General features: G+C 50.2%; 1 protein-coding gene across 8 annotated transcripts in view; it reads left to right on the top strand.

The window, feature by feature from the left end:
- Positions 1-16,767, top strand: part of KYAT1 (kynurenine aminotransferase 1) — a 34,702-nt gene that overhangs the window by 16,605 nt on the left and 1,330 nt on the right. For 4 of the 8 annotated variants that reach the window (XM_032306262.1, XM_032306263.1, XM_032306264.1 and 1 more), the window contains 10 exons: positions 5,874-6,087; positions 8,297-8,355; positions 11,237-11,384; positions 13,546-13,695; positions 13,766-13,852; positions 14,089-14,217; positions 15,687-15,807; positions 16,124-16,200; positions 16,340-16,429; positions 16,539-16,725. In XM_032306262.1, coding sequence (XP_032162153.1) covers positions 5,874-6,087; positions 8,297-8,355; positions 11,237-11,384; positions 13,546-13,695; positions 13,766-13,852; positions 14,089-14,217; positions 15,687-15,807; positions 16,124-16,200; positions 16,340-16,429; positions 16,539-16,725 — 1,262 coding nt within the window. The remainder of the gene's footprint in view (positions 1-5,873; positions 6,088-8,296; positions 8,356-11,236; positions 11,385-13,545; positions 13,696-13,765; positions 13,853-14,088; positions 14,218-15,686; positions 15,808-16,123; positions 16,201-16,339; positions 16,430-16,538; positions 16,726-16,767) is intronic. The other 4 variants (XM_032306268.1, XM_032306266.1, XM_032306269.1 and 1 more) reach the window with 1 other exon arrangement.

Consider the following 16,767-nt stretch of genomic DNA (forward strand, 5'->3'; position numbering starts at 1 on the left):
TGGCTCAGTCAGTTAAGCGTCCAACTCTTTTTTTTTTTTTTAATATTTTATTTATTTATTTGACAGAGATCACAAGCAGGCAGAGAGGTAGGCAGAGAGAGGGGGAAGAAGGCTTCCCGCTGAACAGAGAGCCCTATGCGGGGCTTGATCCCAGGACCCTGAGATCATGACATGAGCCAAAGGCAGAGGCTTTAACCCACTGAGCCACCCAGCGCCCCTTCTCTACCTACTTGTGATCTCTGTCTGTCTGTCAAATAAATAAATAAAATCTTTAAAAACAAAAACAAAAAAACAAGTAGGTAGAGAAGCAGGCAGAGAGAGAGGAGGAAGCAGGCTCCCCACTGAGCAGAGAGCCCGATGCGGGGCTCGATCCCAGAACCCTGGGATTATGACCTGAGCTGAAGGCAGAGGCTTTTACCCGCTGAGCCACCCAGGCGCCCCAACCAAGCATCCAACTCTTGATTTAGGTTTAGGTCACGATCTCCGGGTCCTAAGACTGAGCCCTGCCTGTGGCTCTGCGTTCAGCGGGGAGTCTGCTTGTCCCTCTCCCTCTGCCCCTCCCCTCGCTCATGCAGACTCTCTCTCAAATAAATTAATAAATAAAACCTTTAAAAAAAAAAAAAGATTATTGTGATATCGAACCATAAAGTGATCTAGCTTCCCTGAACCCTCCCCCAAATTACTTTGCCGAAGTCCAAATTCCATAATAAGTTCCAATAGCCTCTCACTGAGACCCCCGGCCCCTGGCATGCATTCCCTCACTGCAACTTCTCAGTCTCTCCTGATCTGTGACTGAGGGCACTGATGAGGGTTTAGCCATGAGACCTAATTTCCTGTTAATGAAAAAGAAAACAAAATCACAGCATCTTTTTTTTTTTTTTAAAGATTTTATTTATTTATTTGACAGACAGAAATCACAAGTAGGCAGAGAGGCAGGCAGAGAGAGAGAGGAGGAAGCAGGCTCCCCGCTGAGCAGAGAGCCTGATGTGGGCTCGATCCCAGGACCCTGAGATCATGACCTGAGCCGAAGGCAGTGGCTTAACCCACTGAGCCACCCAGGCGCCCCAAAATCACAGCATCTTGAACAAGATCCATCCCCTCCCCCCAAGTCCAGAGATCACCGATGGTTCCCCGATTATCACAGGCCCAGGCTCCTTCCATGTTGTGGCTGTGACTTCCACCTCAGACGTGTGGAACCTTCGAAATACATACAAAAGTAGAGTAGAGTGTGCTGACCTGCCCAGTCTCACCCATGGCCTGGCTTACTCCCTCTGTTCCCCTATCCGCTTCCTACTTCCACCATCTGGACCATTTTGGATTATTTTGAAGCAAATCCCAGATATTATGTTGTCAGTACTTCGAGAGACATCTCTAAAGTGCCTGGGTGGCTCAGTCGGTTAATAAGCGTCTGCCTTCGGTTCAGGTCATGATCCCAGGTTCCTGGGATCGAGTCCCCCATCGGGCTCTCTGCTCCGCGGGAAGACTGAACACACCCTGCTTGTGTTCCGTCTCTCGCTGTGTCTCTGTCAAACAAATAAATAAAATCTTTTTAAAAAAAGATAAAATCTTTTAAAAAAGAGACATTTCTAAAATATAAGGACTGTTACAAGGAAAGAAAGATATCCCCGATACCATTAGCACAGCCAATAAATTACTGATTTCTTTGTATCGTACGTTACCCAGTCAATGCTCACATTCGTCCCTCAGACTCACCCCTAACATCTGGGGACCCTCAATGGAGCCCACACAGCGGATGTCTAGATATTTGCAAGTCTAATGAAGCTTTGCTGGGGGGCGCTCCCCCCTGCCCCGGGCCCCACAGCCCTCTCCCCAAGGACCACCCTCGAGTGACAGTGCCTAAGGATGGTATGATCTACCCAGCCTTTCCTGCCTGGCACAGTTTCGAACCTGAAATGAGAACTAACAAGTCCTAAGTAGTCAAGCTTGGAGGGGGCGGGGTATGGGGTGGTGTAGGGTCTCAAGGAGGCTGGCGCCCCATTACCTGGGGAACCTGAAGTGACTAACTCAAAACCAAGCAGACTCTTTCTCTCTGGTTCACCCCCCTCCACACCCACCCCCCAGACAGAGGTGGGGTCTTCTCCACATGCAACTCCCAGGGTGAGCCTTCTGTCTATCTCTCTCTGTCTCTATCTCTGGCTCTGAGCCCTGCATCCTCGGGTCAAAGAGGTCCAGTTCAGCCCGTTCTTCCTTTTCCTGTAACCCCGCTTGCTCAATCAGTTACCAGATTTTCCAGACATTCCCTAAGAGATTGATAAGGAATAAACACCTTGGTGTGTTTTTCTTGAGTGCTTGCCCTGTGGGGGAGGGGTCCAGGATGGCAGGGGCACCATTTATAGCCCGGGGTTTTGTGGATCACAATCCCAGATGCCCATGTGATGTGGTTCTAGAATGAGCATAGATGAGGTTCAGCAGGGTGAAGTCTGGAACCGCCGACCGGGAAAGAATTCTTGAGATGTCTTTGGTGCAAAAAGGTCATTTTATTAAAGCACGGGGACAGGACCTGTGAGCAGGAAAAGCTGCTGCCCCAGGTTGTGAGGGGCAGCTGATTATAGACTATGCGACTTGGGGGAGGTAAGGAAAAAGGGAGGTTTCGAGAAAGAACTTTCATGTATCAAAGAAGACATACAGGATCCCGGAGGCTTTGCTATTTGTCAAAGTTGGTTTTCCTTCTAGTAAGGCATTAAGAGTAAGACAGTTGGGAGCTTCCTCCTATCACACGTCCTTGTTAATGAGCTGCAGGTTTAAAAGAAATTCTATTTTATTGACCTTTCCTCCTGCCTCAGCCTCCCTCAATTTTATGGTGATGTTAGGGCTTCGGGAAACTGAGTAACAGGTCTCTGGAAGTCAGGCTATTGATACGAAAGCTTCTTCCTTGTAAATCACCAGGACATTTGTAAATGGAGGGAGATTCAGGTCCTGCAGGATTGTGATCTCATGAGTTAACTGTTTTGCCTTTAGGGCAGCCCAGAGCGTCTGAGCCATGTCCCATGTATCCCGCGGGTCGTGGGAGAGGGTGTTGTGGGGTGTCAGCTTCTGCTTTGTCCTCTGCTTGCCTTCTGTTTCCTCATCACATGCACTGCATGCGGGGGTCTCCTCTGCCTCTCAGCCTTCTGTTTTGACCAAGTCGGACCTACAGAAAAGGAGAAAGAACCGTGCAGTGGCCACACGTCTGCCTAGCACCCACATTCAGCCCTCGCTCCCGTGGACCAACGGCACTTGCAAACGCCTCTCTCTGCCCTACCCTTGTTTCTGAATGTCTTTGCTGAATCTTTTCTTTTTTAGTAGATATGTTCTGACCGAAGCAACTTCAAGATGAGAAGTGCTTATTGCTATTTTTTTCAAAGATTTTATTTATTCATTTGAGAGAGAGAGAACATGAGAAGGGGGAGGGTCAGAAGGAGAAGCAGATTCTCCACTGAGCAGGGAGCCCAACATGGGACTCAATCCCGGGACTCCAAGATCATGACCCGAGCCAAAGGCAATCGCCCAGCCAACTGAGCCACCCAGGTGTCCCGCTGGGTCATATCTTAGGTAGTTCTGTGTTTATTATTTGGAGGGCCTGCCAGACCATTTTGCGTAACAGCCACGCCACTTACATTCCCAGAAGCAATGTACCAGGCTTTCAGTTTCTCAACATCCTTGAAGCATCGTTAGACATTTGTAATCCTCTGACTTGTGTGTTTGTCTTTTGGGTGTATGTTTTCCTGGTGCCCAAGGGTATTTAATGCACCTGCAGGCCATAGGGCCAAAGAAAGAGAAAGGCAGCATTTTGGGGAAGGGGTGGCAATGCCATTTATTTTCCCATTTTGATCTTAAAGGCAGCCACCTTGCTGAGCGTTCGTTAATTTTACCAGTTTGTATATTTGAATTATTGTGTGTAGTTAACTGTATCCCCTTGCAAATAGTGGGATATTATTTTCTTTTTTTTAAAGATTTTATTTATTTATTTGACAGAGAGAGATCACAAGTAGGCAGAGAGGCAGGCAGAGAGAAGGAGGAAGCAGGCTCCCTGCTGAGCAGAGAGCCCGACGCGGGACTCGATCCCAGGGCCCTGAGATCATGACCCGAGCCGAAGGCAGCGGCTTAACCCACTGAGCCACCCAGGCGCCCCAGTGGGATATTATTTCTTTCGGGTCTTATACATGTAATTTCCTTTTCTTGCCCCACCAGCTGGGACTTCCAACACAGTGGTGATAGAGATTTCTTTGAATTTTGTTCCTACTGTCCAGAGAATTTGCGGGGCTCCTGGGTGGCTCAGTCGGTTAAGCATCTGACTTCAGCTCAGGTTATGATCTCCATCCAGGTCCGGGGGTCAGGCTCAAGGCTCCATGAGGAGCCTGCTTGTCCCTCTCCCTCTGCCCCTCCTACCTGTCACTCATGCTCTTTCTCCCTCTCTCAAATAAATAAGTAAAATCTCTAAAGAATAAAAATAAAGAGAATGTGTTTTGCCATGTAAGTCTCTAGCTGATAAGCTTCATATATCCTTGAAACACTTGTAATTACCCCCGATATTTGCTGTGGCCATTCTAGCAAGTACGAAGTGGCATTTGCCCAGTGACTAAGGATGCTGGACACCTTTTCATGTGCCTATATTAGCCCTTTGTGTAATCTTCCTTGGAGAAATTCAGATTCATGATTTGCAAATACTTACCCCCATACTTTTATCTTTTCACTCTGTTGATGGTATCCTTTGAGGCACGGAAGTTTTTGATTCGGGTAAAGTCCCTTGTATCTGTTTTTTTCTTTTGTTGCCCACACTTTTGGTGTCGTACCTACAAAACCGTCTTCTAACTCAAGATCACAAAGACAGGCTCCTGTTTTCTTCTGGGAGTTTTATAGCTTTAGCTCTTGTGTTTAGATCCATGATTTACAATGTGTTAGTTTTGTGTATGGTGTGAGGTAGGGGTACACATTCACTCTTCTGCCTGTGAATATCCTTGTCCAAGCACCATTTGTTGAAAGACTGTTCTTTCCACATTGAATTTTCTTTGCACTCTTGTCATATGGCAAGTGACCATATGACCACTGACCATGGGAGAGTCTTATTTCTGGACTCTCACTATGATTCCATTGACTTATATGTCTGTCCTTATGCTAATACCATCCTTTCTTGGTTCTTGTAAGTTTTGAAATTGTGCATCAAGCCCTCCAACATTTTTCTTCCTTTTCAAGGCATTCTTTTTTTTTTTTTTTGGCATTTATTTTTTTAAAGATTTTATTTATTTATTTGACAGAGAGAGATCATTGGGGGGGGGGGGGGGAGAAGCAGGCTCCCTGCTGAGCAGAGAGCCCGATGTGGGACTCAATCCCAGGACCCTGAGATCAGGACCTTGAGGCAGTGGCTTGACCCACTGAGCCACCCAGGCGCCCCTGCATTCATTTTTTAAATGTAAGTTTCTTTTCATCTATCCTGCCCTGGACGTTTTCCCCCTTCACTTTATTTGTTGAAGAAACAAAGTCATTTGTGGATCACCTCTCCATGGTATCATTTAACATATTCTTCTGTCCCTTGTGTTTTAGTAACCCAGTGGCAGGATCTGATCTAGATTTGGTTTTAGCACGGAGGTAATTTGCAGGAGGTGTGTGTGTTTCCAGACTCAGAACATAATGTGGGATCAACTCTCCCTGTGGTGTTAGGGGTCATCCATGATCTTCACCTGGATCTTTTTTTTTCTTTTGTTAGAGATAATTTACATTTTGAAAGGGTCCCTCTGGTTTCTGGGGGTCAGGGGGTTGTAGATGTGAGGGATAATCATGCAAGAAAGCACTTGTTGCCATGCCTGGCACACAGTGACCAGTCAATAAATATTAGCTCTTATTGTTGCTGCTGCTGTTGTTGTTGTTATTGTTAGAGCTGTGTGTGTGGGATCCATACCCTGGCCTCGGAGCCATTTTTTGGCCAGAGCGTTCTCCTCCCTCTTCTCTGCCTCTGGAGGAGAAGTCACCAGTGTCCCAAGGCCCAAGGGAGGCATGTTCAGGAATGTGGCTGCCATCTATTTGCACCTGGCTGGGCTCTTCCAGAGAAAGAAGGCTGGAACTTCTCTCACTCGGTGCATGCACCAGACTGTAAGTGCTCTAGTCCCACGTGTTTTGCTGTCCAGCTCAGAGCCCCGATGACCTGGCATGGTCCCAGCTTCAAAGCTGTGCATGATGCCCCTCTTTCAGGACGCCTTCCTTGACTCTAGCCTGGAGGGAACCCTTCCCTTGCTCTTTCCTCTAACCTTGAACTTGTAGCTCTGCATCTGAATGGTCTGCATGGAGCTGTGCTGCCTGCCCTTCATCCCCTAAGCCCAGCCCAGTGTTCAGTACACAGTAGGTGCTCAGTAGACATTGGCTGAGGAATACATTATACATAAGTCCAAAAACAGGCACTGTTTCCTCACTTAATGCAGTTACTGTGTGTCATGCTTGAGGGTCACTCCTTTGAGTTCCCCCAGGTTTCTGTGCTTCCATGATATTTATCTCTTTCCTATTCTCATTCACCTCCATTCACCTACTTTGTTCTCTCTCTCTCTATGCCTTTGTAGCCCGGTACCCCTTACCCCTCCCCAACCTTCTCAAACTTCCCTCGCCCCAACATGCACCCTCACCTCCCCCCCAACTTCATCTTCATTGTATGTATTTTTAAGATTTTATTTTTAAGTAACCTCTACACCCAACATGGGGCTTGAACTCACAACCCTGAGGTTAGAGTCACATGTTCTGTTGACTGGGCCAGCCAGGCGCCCCTCTATCTTCTTAAAAATGATGTATCCCCAATTCAACAGTAATTCCTTATAACATTGAAACCACGATCCCATCAATGATATGCTGTTATTGTATGGGCTAGTAAGGGGGGCGGGAAGTGCCAATCAGATTCATGCTGGAGATTCTGAGATACGTTTGAATTCAGAGAACGTGCAAGGGAAAAAAAAAAAACAAAACATAAATCAGAATCAATCCCATATGGTGTGATCTCCATACCAAGAAAAAATGGAACCATAGAAAAATATACACATAGGGTACCTGGCTGGCTCAGTTGGAAGAGCATGCAACTCTTTTTTTTTTTTTTTAAGATTTTTTAAATTTATTTGACAGAGAGATCACAAGCAGGCAGAGAGGCAGAGAGAAGCAGGCTCCCCGCTGAGCAGAGAGCTGGACGTGGGGCTCGATCCTAGGACCCTGAGATCATGACCTGAGCCAAAGGCAGTGGCTTAACCCACTGAGCCACCCAGGCACCCCAAGCGTGCAACTCTTGATCTCAGGGTTATGAGTTTAAGCCTCACCTTGGGTGTATACATTACTTAAATATATAAACTTGAAAGAAAGAAAGAAGGGAAAAGCACACACATGTAGTTAAATCACCTATAATTCCACCACTCAGAGAGAATCTTTGTTAACATTTTGATGTATTTATCTTCCAAACTTTTTTTCGCCTACTCCTATATGGTTATAGAAAACTGTACGTGTATACAAATACGTAGTAGGGTATGTTTTTTTACAAAACATAATCATACTGTATGTACTGTTTTGTAGCCCGTTTTATTGATGTCAGCACATCCAATTGATAAATATTCTCCAAAAGCATGATTTTTCTTGGGCACCTGGCCGGTTCAGTCGGAGGACCATGAGACTCTTGATCTCAGGGTCGTGAGTTGGAGCCCCATGTGGGGAATACGTTTACTTTAAAAAAATTATTATTTTTAAAGATTTTATTTATTTATTTGACAGAGACAAAGATGGCGAGAGAGGGAACACAAGCAGGGGAAGTGGGGGGAGGTAGAAGCAGGCTTCCTGCCAAGCAGGGAGCCCGATGAGGGGCTGGATCCCAAGACCCTGGGATCATGACCCAAGCCAAAGGCAGACACTTAACTGAGCCACCCAGGCGCCCCAAAACATTTTTTTTTTTAATGTGATTTTTCTCATCTATAAAATGGGCCCAGCCAGGTTGTTCTGAGTTTAGCATGGCCGTCCTAAAGGGAAGCGGTCGTCCTAAACGCAGGCTGCATGTTGGCCAAGGTGTGGCCTTCCTCCCCCTCCTGCTGCCCCTCCTCCTCCTCAACCTGCTGGTCGGGTCCGAATCTAGTTTGAATCTGGTCGGAGTCTCAGGACCCGCGGAGCGGGGGCTGGTGGGTGGGGCAGGTGGGGGCGGGGCCGCCGGCATGGGGCGGAGCCAGGCCCAGAGGCGGGCTCCCTGGGAGAGCGGATCTGCACCGCTGCCTCAAGGGGGCGGGGGCTGTGGTCGGAAAAAAAGCCCGACTCCAGCACTCTGACCTTCTGCTCGCTCTGTCTACAGTTCGCCATGTCCAAGCGGCTCCAGGCTCGTCGGCTGGACGGGATTGACCACAACCCATGGTGAGCTCCGTAGGGCTGGGGAAGCGTGTGGGGTCCCCTCTCGGGCGTGAGGGTGGGACAGGGCTGGGGGGGGATCTGGGTCTGCATTAACTCGGGGGTACCCAGGACGGCCACCGTGCTGGGACTGAGGTTTGCAGCCACAGCCTGGGAGAGGTGAGACTGGGAGCCGCGGGCTTGGGTTCCAATCTCAGCTTCACCTCGCTCTTGGCTGGGGCGCGGGGTGGGGTGGGGAGGTGGGCAGTGACACCTGCTCTGAACCTCAGCTCCCCAATGGCAAAATGGAGCTAATTACATCTACCTTGAAGGGCCTTGGGAGGATAAGGCGAAACGCTGTATTAAATGCTGTATCAACGTATGAAATGAAATGAATGATATGCTGTATGAAGGCATCAGGCTTGGGGCTTTCCAGGGATTTTATTTCCCACTTAGTACAGAGTAAAATAAAGTAAGTAAGATAACGTAAAATACAGGCAGCTCTGCACTGGACATGAGCTGAGGTTAATTTCTTTTCTCTGTTGACTTGTTCTAAATTTGAAAGACACATGTGCCCGTGGTTACTAATAATACAATGGATGAAGTAAGAAGGTGTGTAAGAAAAATGCAGGGATTTTTCCTAATCGCCCCACCCCGCCCCACCTTTGGCCAGCAGCACAGAGGCGCAGACTCAGAAGATCCAGAGTCACATGCTTTACCTACCCCCTGAGCCAGCCACGCCCCCGACATCCCTGTACTTTCAAAAAAAAGTTGTTGGCTGTCGTTTTCATAAAACATGGGAGCACTTTTATCTTTCTTTCTTTCTTTCTTTTTAAAGATTTTATTTATTTATTTATTTGACAGAGAGGGGTCACAAGTAGGCAGAGAGGCAGGCAGAGAGAGAGAGAGGAGGAAACAGGCTCCCCACTGAGCAGAGAGCCCGATGCGGGGCTTGATCCCAGGACCCCAGGATCATGGCCTGAGCCGAAGGCAGAGGCTTTAACCCACTGAGTCACCCAGGCACTCCATCTTTCTTTCTTTCTTTGAGAGAGAGCAGGTGTGCTCCTGCCAGAGGGATGGAAGGCGGGGGGAGGGGCAGAGGGAGAGAGACTCCTAGGCAGGCTCCTTGTCCAGCACAGAGCACGGCTCAGGGCTCAATCTCACGACCCAGGGAGCAGAACCTGAGCCAAATTCAGGAGTTGGGCCCTCAATCGATTGAGCCACCCAGGAGCACCCCCCACAACCATTTTTTTCTTTCAAGACCTCCCCCCGAACCCCCTCACCTCCATGTACAGCACTTTGTGATTTGCAAAGATCCTCTGCCTGATACTCCATGGTGTTTGGGACAGAGGAGCCAGACCCAAAACCCCTCTAGTATCTGACTGCCCCCCTCGGTAATGCCACCTTCTGTCCTGTATGTGACGGAGGCTGGGCAGCCTCGTGGGCCTTTGCAGATAAGATAGAGTCCAACTCGGACTAGGAGACAGGCTGGGAGAGGCAGCAAGACACTTTCCTGACTCAGAGACCCAGCAGTCTCTTGAACCCAACACCCCCATTATACAGAAGGGGAGGTTGAGGCCGAAGGAGGCCAAGTCTCATGGGCAAAGGCAGGGCGGAGCAGAAGCAGGCCTGGGGAGAATGTACAGGACAGGAGTGGGGGTGCCAGAGGGATGAGGGCCATGCGAGTCTGGATAAAAAAGGGCCTGAGGTTCTGCTAACCCCAAAGTGCTGGCCTGAGAGGTTCAGAACCCAACGTAGAGGGCAGCTGGTCTCTGCAGGGCTTAGTGGAGCTTAGCTTCCTTGTCTCGATTACCACGGAACATCTGCCACCCAATTTTGCATCTCAGCTCTGCCCTCAGGTGCTGTGTGACTCTGGGCAGGTCACTACCCTCTCTGAGCGTCAGCAACTTCAGAAGTATTATGGGGCTCTGGGGAGAAAATGACAGTTTTAGATGGAACAATATTTATTGTCATGCAAATTCAGTGCAGCCAAGGCTGACTGCTCTGCCCGCCAGCCAGTCTGCAACCACCCAACGGCCTCTCATGCAGCCTCTCAGCCTCTCTCTGTTTCCCTGAGGAGCTGACCACCAGCGGGGACCAGAAATGGCAGATGGTGGGGGCTGGTGGGACCCCAGTCTGTCCAGGCAAATGGTCTAGAGCATAAATTTTGCTTGGAGCCGATGTAGAAACAAAGGCTGGCTGGGCCATGCACAAACAGGGAGTCCTCGGGCAAATCGCTACGAGCCTCAGCGTCTCCATCCCCACTGTGACTTGGGGATAGGACAAATGCATACGTATGGGAAAGTTTTTATTGAGCACATTATTTTTTTTTTTTAAGATTTTATTTATTTGACAGAAAGAGACAGCACGGGGAGTGGGAGAGGGAGGAGCAGGCTTCCCGCTGAGCAGGAAACCTAATGTGGGGCTTGATCCCAGGACCCTGGGATCATGATCTGAGCCTAAGCAGATGCTTAACTGAGCCACCCAGGCGCCCCTTGAGCACATATTTCAAACTGTAGTTCGTGAAATCCACTTAGGAAGTCTCAACAGATATTTCTAAAGAATGTGTAGGCTAGGGCCACCTTGGGGGCTCGGTCAGGGGAGCGTTGGGCTGCCTATCTCCGCTCAGGTCTTGATCTCAGGGTTGTGAGTTCACGTCCCACACTGGGATCCATGCAGGGCATGGAGCCTACTTTAAAAAAAACAGGACCCGGGCCTGTTAAGTGGCCCACTTAATCCCAAAGCAGGGACCAGTTTTGACCCTCACACAGATCTCAGGCTGGGGCAGACGCGTTTAACTGCCCAGTTTTTCTGGAATGAGCCCAGTGCATTGTTCATCCTGTCCTGGAGAGAGCCGCTCACCTCAGGTTCCAGGTGGCCTGGTGTCAACTCTCTGTTTGTTGCTCAGGGTGGAGTTTGGTAAAATGGCCAGTGAGTATGATGTCGTGAACTTGGGCCAAGGCTTCCCCGACTTCCCACCCCCAGACTTCGCCATTCAAGCCTTTCAGCTCGCCCTCAACAGCGACTTCATGCTCAACCAGTACACCAAGGCATTTGTGAGTCTCAGCTTCGCCCAGGGCCCTGGGATGCAGGCCTCAAGGAGGCCCTGGGGGAGGAAGGGTCAGGCCTTTCTGAACATCAGGCCCACGTGGGTATCAGCGTTCTGGAGCAGAGCCCAGAGAATTCAGTGTGGCTGTAGTTCATTGTTCACTGAGTGTCTCCTCTGTTCCAGGCCCTGGGACCGCTCATGGTCTGGGGAGAGACAGACAAAAAAACATGAGCTGGGAGCTCAGGGTCTAGTAGGAAAAGCAGACAAAAAAAAAAAAAAAAAAAAGAAAAGAAAAGAAAGCAGAAAATAAAGGTATTTGATATGCTGTCATAGGGGAAGATGGGGTGCTGTGGGAGCAAGAAGAAGGGAATGAAATCTGGGGAGACCAGAGAAGGCTTCCTGGAGGAGGTGGCGTGTTGTAAGCTGCGTCTCAAAAGACAAGCTGCTGACCCATCTGACTCCAAATCCAGACTCTTTCTGGAAAGGTCATAGGTAGGGTAAATATTTGTCAGTCCTTGGTTTAGTAAAGCAGTAAATGCTTCTTAAACTTTGGTATGCATCAGAATTACCTGGAGGGAGTTTTGTCCAGTTCCGCCACCCAGCGGTAACTATGACCAAGAGTTTTCTACTTCACTGAGCATTTAGACTTTAAACTTTTAATGTTTTTTTTTTTTTAAAGATTTTATTTATTTATTTGAGAGAGAGACAGTGAGAGAGAACATGAGCGAGGAGAAGGTCAGAGGGAGAAGCAGACTCCCCGTGGAGCTGGGAGCCCGATGCGGGACTCGATCCCTGGACTCCGGGATCATGACCTGAGCCGAAGGCAGTCGTCCAACCAACTGAGACACCCAGGCGTCCCAAAACTTTTAATGTTTTAAAGTGCTTATATAAATACACATGCTCACACACACCCATATACTTAACATATGAGATTTGAGGGTTTGGGCACAAACAGACTCGTACTATAATGCTCTGTAACCTGTTTATTTCACTAAACAGCTTGTCATGGGCAACTTTCCATGTCAGAATAGCCTCATTCTCTTCAAGGGCCACGTGGTATTCCCCTGCTTAGCTGTGCTATAAATTCTTGAACCTGCCCTGCTCTGATGGGCTGGTTTGACTATCTCACTTTTATAAGCAATGACACAGTGAATATTTCTGTGTGTATATCTTTACACATGTGTGAGCCTTTTTCTCAGATAAAACCCTGGAAGCCAAGCTAGAGAGTCAAAGGGTGTAAGCATTTAAAGATGTGATGGATATCTTGCTGTCCAAAAAGGTTTACTCACATCCCCACCAAGACACTGGTCTTCTACTATTGCCAGCCATGAGCATTTCCGATCTTGTTAATACTGACATATTCTTAGAGCAATATTTCATTGTTGCTTTTATTTTTCTTCAATTATTATCCTTTACATAATTGCACTGGGCATCAGTCCTTTTTCTTTCGTGACCAACTCCATTTCTTCATTTGGGTCTCTATCTTTGTCTTGTTGTTTTGCAAGAGCTCTTTATATATTAAATATCTGACCTCTTTCTCCTAGTCTGCAATGTTTTGTCTTTTAACTTGGCTCCTGGTATATTTTGCTGGACAGAAATTTTTAATTTTTACATGGTCCAGACTGGTTGAGTGAATTAGTTGGTGAAGTTCTAGACCTTGGGGTTTCAGGCCTTTGGCTTAGCCTCAAGACAAGCGTATGGATCCAACCTTCCTCTCATAGTGGGTTGCTTCCATAAAGTCCCCCTTCCTGCTCCTCAACTGTGCATGACCTTGAGCACGTTGTTTCTTACCTCTGGGTCTCCGTTTCTCTACCTAGCAAATTGTGGGGATCAAATAATACATGTCTTCCAAGGCTTTTGGGATGAGCCGATGGCACAGATGTGCTTCTTAAACTGAGAAGGAAGGGGTTCAGTCATGCAGTTGCCACCACCATGTGGCTCCGTTGGACGGTTCTCCACAAAATACACACTCTGTCCGGTTCTCCACCAAATCCTAGCCCTGGGCGTTGGGCCTGCGCAGAACAGGCTTGATGGCCAGCGCTGGTGGAGGACATGGCCAAATTTGCCTCAGGCTTGCGGCTGGAAAGTGCTAGAACTCCCTGGATGCAGCTGAGCAGGAGGGTGGGCCCAGGCTGAGCCAGGCGGGCTGACGGCTGCTGTTCTGCCAGGGTTACCCACCCCTGACAAAGATCTTGGCAAGTTTCTTTGGGAAGCTCCTGGGACAGGAGATAGACCCGCTCAAGAACGTGCTGGTGACTGTGGGTGCCTATGGAGCCCTGTTCACAGCCTTCCAGGCCCTGGTGGATGAAGGGGATGAGGTGAGTGAGCAGGGCTCGGGCTGGGTCGGGATGAGGGCCAAGGGGCCAGCTAATCTGATCCTTTTGCTAGGTCATCATCGTGGAGCCCTTCTTTGACTGTTACGAACCCATGACATTGATGGCAGGGGGTCGCCCTGTGTTTGTGACCTTGAAGCCGGTGAGGATGCTGGGGAGGGTGTGGGTAGGCAGAGGGGTCCAAGGAGTGTGTCGTGTTGGCCCCTGGGAGGGGGGAAAGAAGGAAGGAAAGGAGGCCTGTTTCTCCAGGATGGGGGGGCTGTCCAGAGTCCCAGAGGAGAGAGGGCGGAAACAGATGCCCGTGGAGGAGGGCCAAATCCCAGGAGCTGAAGGTGGGCTAGGGAATTAATTGCTGCCCCCTTTCTTCTCCTCTCACAGAGCCCCACCCAGGACGGGGAACTGGATTCTGCCAGCAACTGGCAGCTGGACCCCACAGAGCTGGCCAGCAAGTTTACCTCTCGTACCAAAGCCCTAATCCTCAACACACCCAACAACCCCGTGGGAAAGGTACCCGAGACACCGCCCTCCAGGAACCCCTCCCGACTGCGTTCAGGTCCCTGCTGTGTTACTGATTTGCTGCATTGGGCCTCAGTTTCTTCATCTGTGAAATGGGAAGGCAACTTGTAATGAGCTCTGAGGACCGAGACTCCCCAAGGTCCCAGGGACAGGGGTGGGAATCCCCTTGGAAGGCAGAAGTGCTGGTTGCTGGAGCAGACTGGGTACCTCTGTGACCCCCGAGACCCTGGGAATGGTGACCTCACCTCTCGGAGTATTTTCTCATATGTCCATTGGGAACATGACAGAATTGACGCAGAGGAAAATCCAGCTGTCCAACTGGGTGTCTCTCCCTCATACGACCATTGCCCTTACAACACTCTGACCTCAGGTGTGGGGGGACCCCACACCCGGCAGTTCTACAACACCAGCTGGGGTAGCGTCAGATCCCATAGGTTAGGGCTAAGCCCCACGAGGCTGCCCGCCCTTCAGATGCCAGCCTGGCTATAAATTTGAAGTTCCCACCATACCCTCTTCGGTTCCTATTAATTTGCTGGCGCAGCTCTCAGAACTCCGGGAAATGCCACCTTCCACTTAATAGTTGATTAAGGAGTTGAGAAAGATACAGATGACAAAGGAGAAAACAGCCAGATGAAGAGATACACAGAAGGAGGTCTGGGAGGACCCCGAGGCCTGGGTGTGTTGCCCTCCCAGTAGATGGATGTGTTTACCAGTCTGGAAGCCCTCCGAACCCTGTACTATTGGGATTTTATGGAGGCTTCCTCACATAGACATCATTAGTCATTATAATTTTTTAAAGATTTTATTTATTTAAGAGAGCAAGTGCATGAGCCGGGGGAGGGGCAGAGGGGGAAGAAGAAAAGCAGACTTCCCACTGACCAGGGAGTGGGAGCCCGATACTGGGCTCGATCCCAGGACCCCGGCATCATGACCTGAACTGAAGGCAGACGCTTAACCCACTGAGCCACCCAGGCGCCCCATGATTAATTATTATCAACTCCATTTCCAACCCCTCTGCTCTCTGTAGGATACAGGTAGGGCTGAAATTCCAATTTCAGTTTCTAATCATCGCTTGGTCATTCTGGTGACCAGCCCTGATGCCGGAGCTATGCAGGTGCCCACCCAACGTCACCTCGTTAGAACAAAAAAACACTTCTAGTGCTCTTTTCACTAAGGAATTTACGAGGGCTTTAGGAGCCCTGTTGTCGGGTCAAAGACCCAATATTAGTGCTCCTGTCAGTAAGACATTTACAAGGGTTGTAGGAGCTCTGTGCCTGGAGCCCCGGGGGCCTGGGGGCAGAGAGCAATGTGTTTATTTTCTATTAACTCGCAACAGACCTCCCAGGGTCAGTGTTGCAAGGGATTCGATAGAATGGGATGGAAAAGCCCTTAGCAGCCAACTCGGTGGTATCCGTTCATCTCCCTGAGCAGGTGTCTCTGTTTGGGGGTGGTCCCCACAGGTGTTCTCCAAGGCCGAGCTGGAGCTGGTGGCCAGCCTGTGCCAGCAGCATGACGTGATCTGCATCAGTGATGAGGTCTACCAGTGGCTGGTCTACGATGGTCACCAGCACATCAGCATCGGTGAGCCCTGCCCGCCTGGGGCCCATCCTTGCCCCTGGACATTGGAGGCAGGGCCCTGAGCCCAATCTGGGAGTCCACACAGGCCCCGTGGTTAGGGCCTGTGTGACCTGGGGCAGTGACTTAGCCTCTCAGAGAGCAGGAGGATGCAATGGCACTGCCCCCAGGGGTGGTCATGAACATGAGCCCAGGTGAGCCCCATAAATAGTTTAGCACCTAGCGGGGGCCGGGGTGCCCAGAGCCCGAGTGCGCGCCTGGGGCTTAGTCACCCCCCACCACCACCCCCGTCTGAGCAGTGTCTCTCTTTGGCCTTGGGCAGCCAGTCTTCCTGGCATGTGGGAGCGTACCCTGACCATTGGCAGCGCTGGTAAGAGCTTCAGCGCCACTGGCTGGAAGGTAAGTCGACGGGGATCAGGGTACCATCGGGGTACCGCCTCCCCCCATGATCCGGGCCAGGCAAGGCTGCCCTGGGAATTAGGAAAGGGGGTGGCCAGGCCCCAGAGGGCCTCACCCCCTCCCTGTATTCCTGGTCCAGGTGGGCTGGGCCCTGGGCCCGGACAGTCTCATGAAGCACCTACGTACCGTCCACCAGAACACTATCTATCACTGTCCCACGCAGGGCCAGGTGAGGAGAGGCAGGGGACCCGGCCACGGGGGGAGAGGCACCACAGAGCCCGGGCCAACCCCCTTCCCCTGTCCAGTCAGCCCACCCCATGCTCGCCCACCCTCCGCAGGCCGCCGTGGCCCAGAGCTTCCAGCACGAGCAACTGCACTTTGGCCAACCCAGCAGCTACTTCGTGCAGCTGCCGCAAGCTGTGCAGCGCTACCGGGACCACATGATTCGCAGTCTGCAGTCTGTGGGCCTGAGGCCCGTGGTCCCCCAGGGCAGCTACTTCCTCATCGCAGACATCTCAGACTTCAGTGAGCAGGACTGGCCAGGCCGGGCAGAGGCAGGGCGGGAGG

Source organism: Mustela erminea, chromosome 12, assembly GCF_009829155.1.
Source record: "Mustela erminea isolate mMusErm1 chromosome 12, mMusErm1.Pri, whole genome shotgun sequence".
Lineage (NCBI taxonomy): Eukaryota > Metazoa > Chordata > Mammalia > Carnivora > Mustelidae > Mustela > Mustela erminea.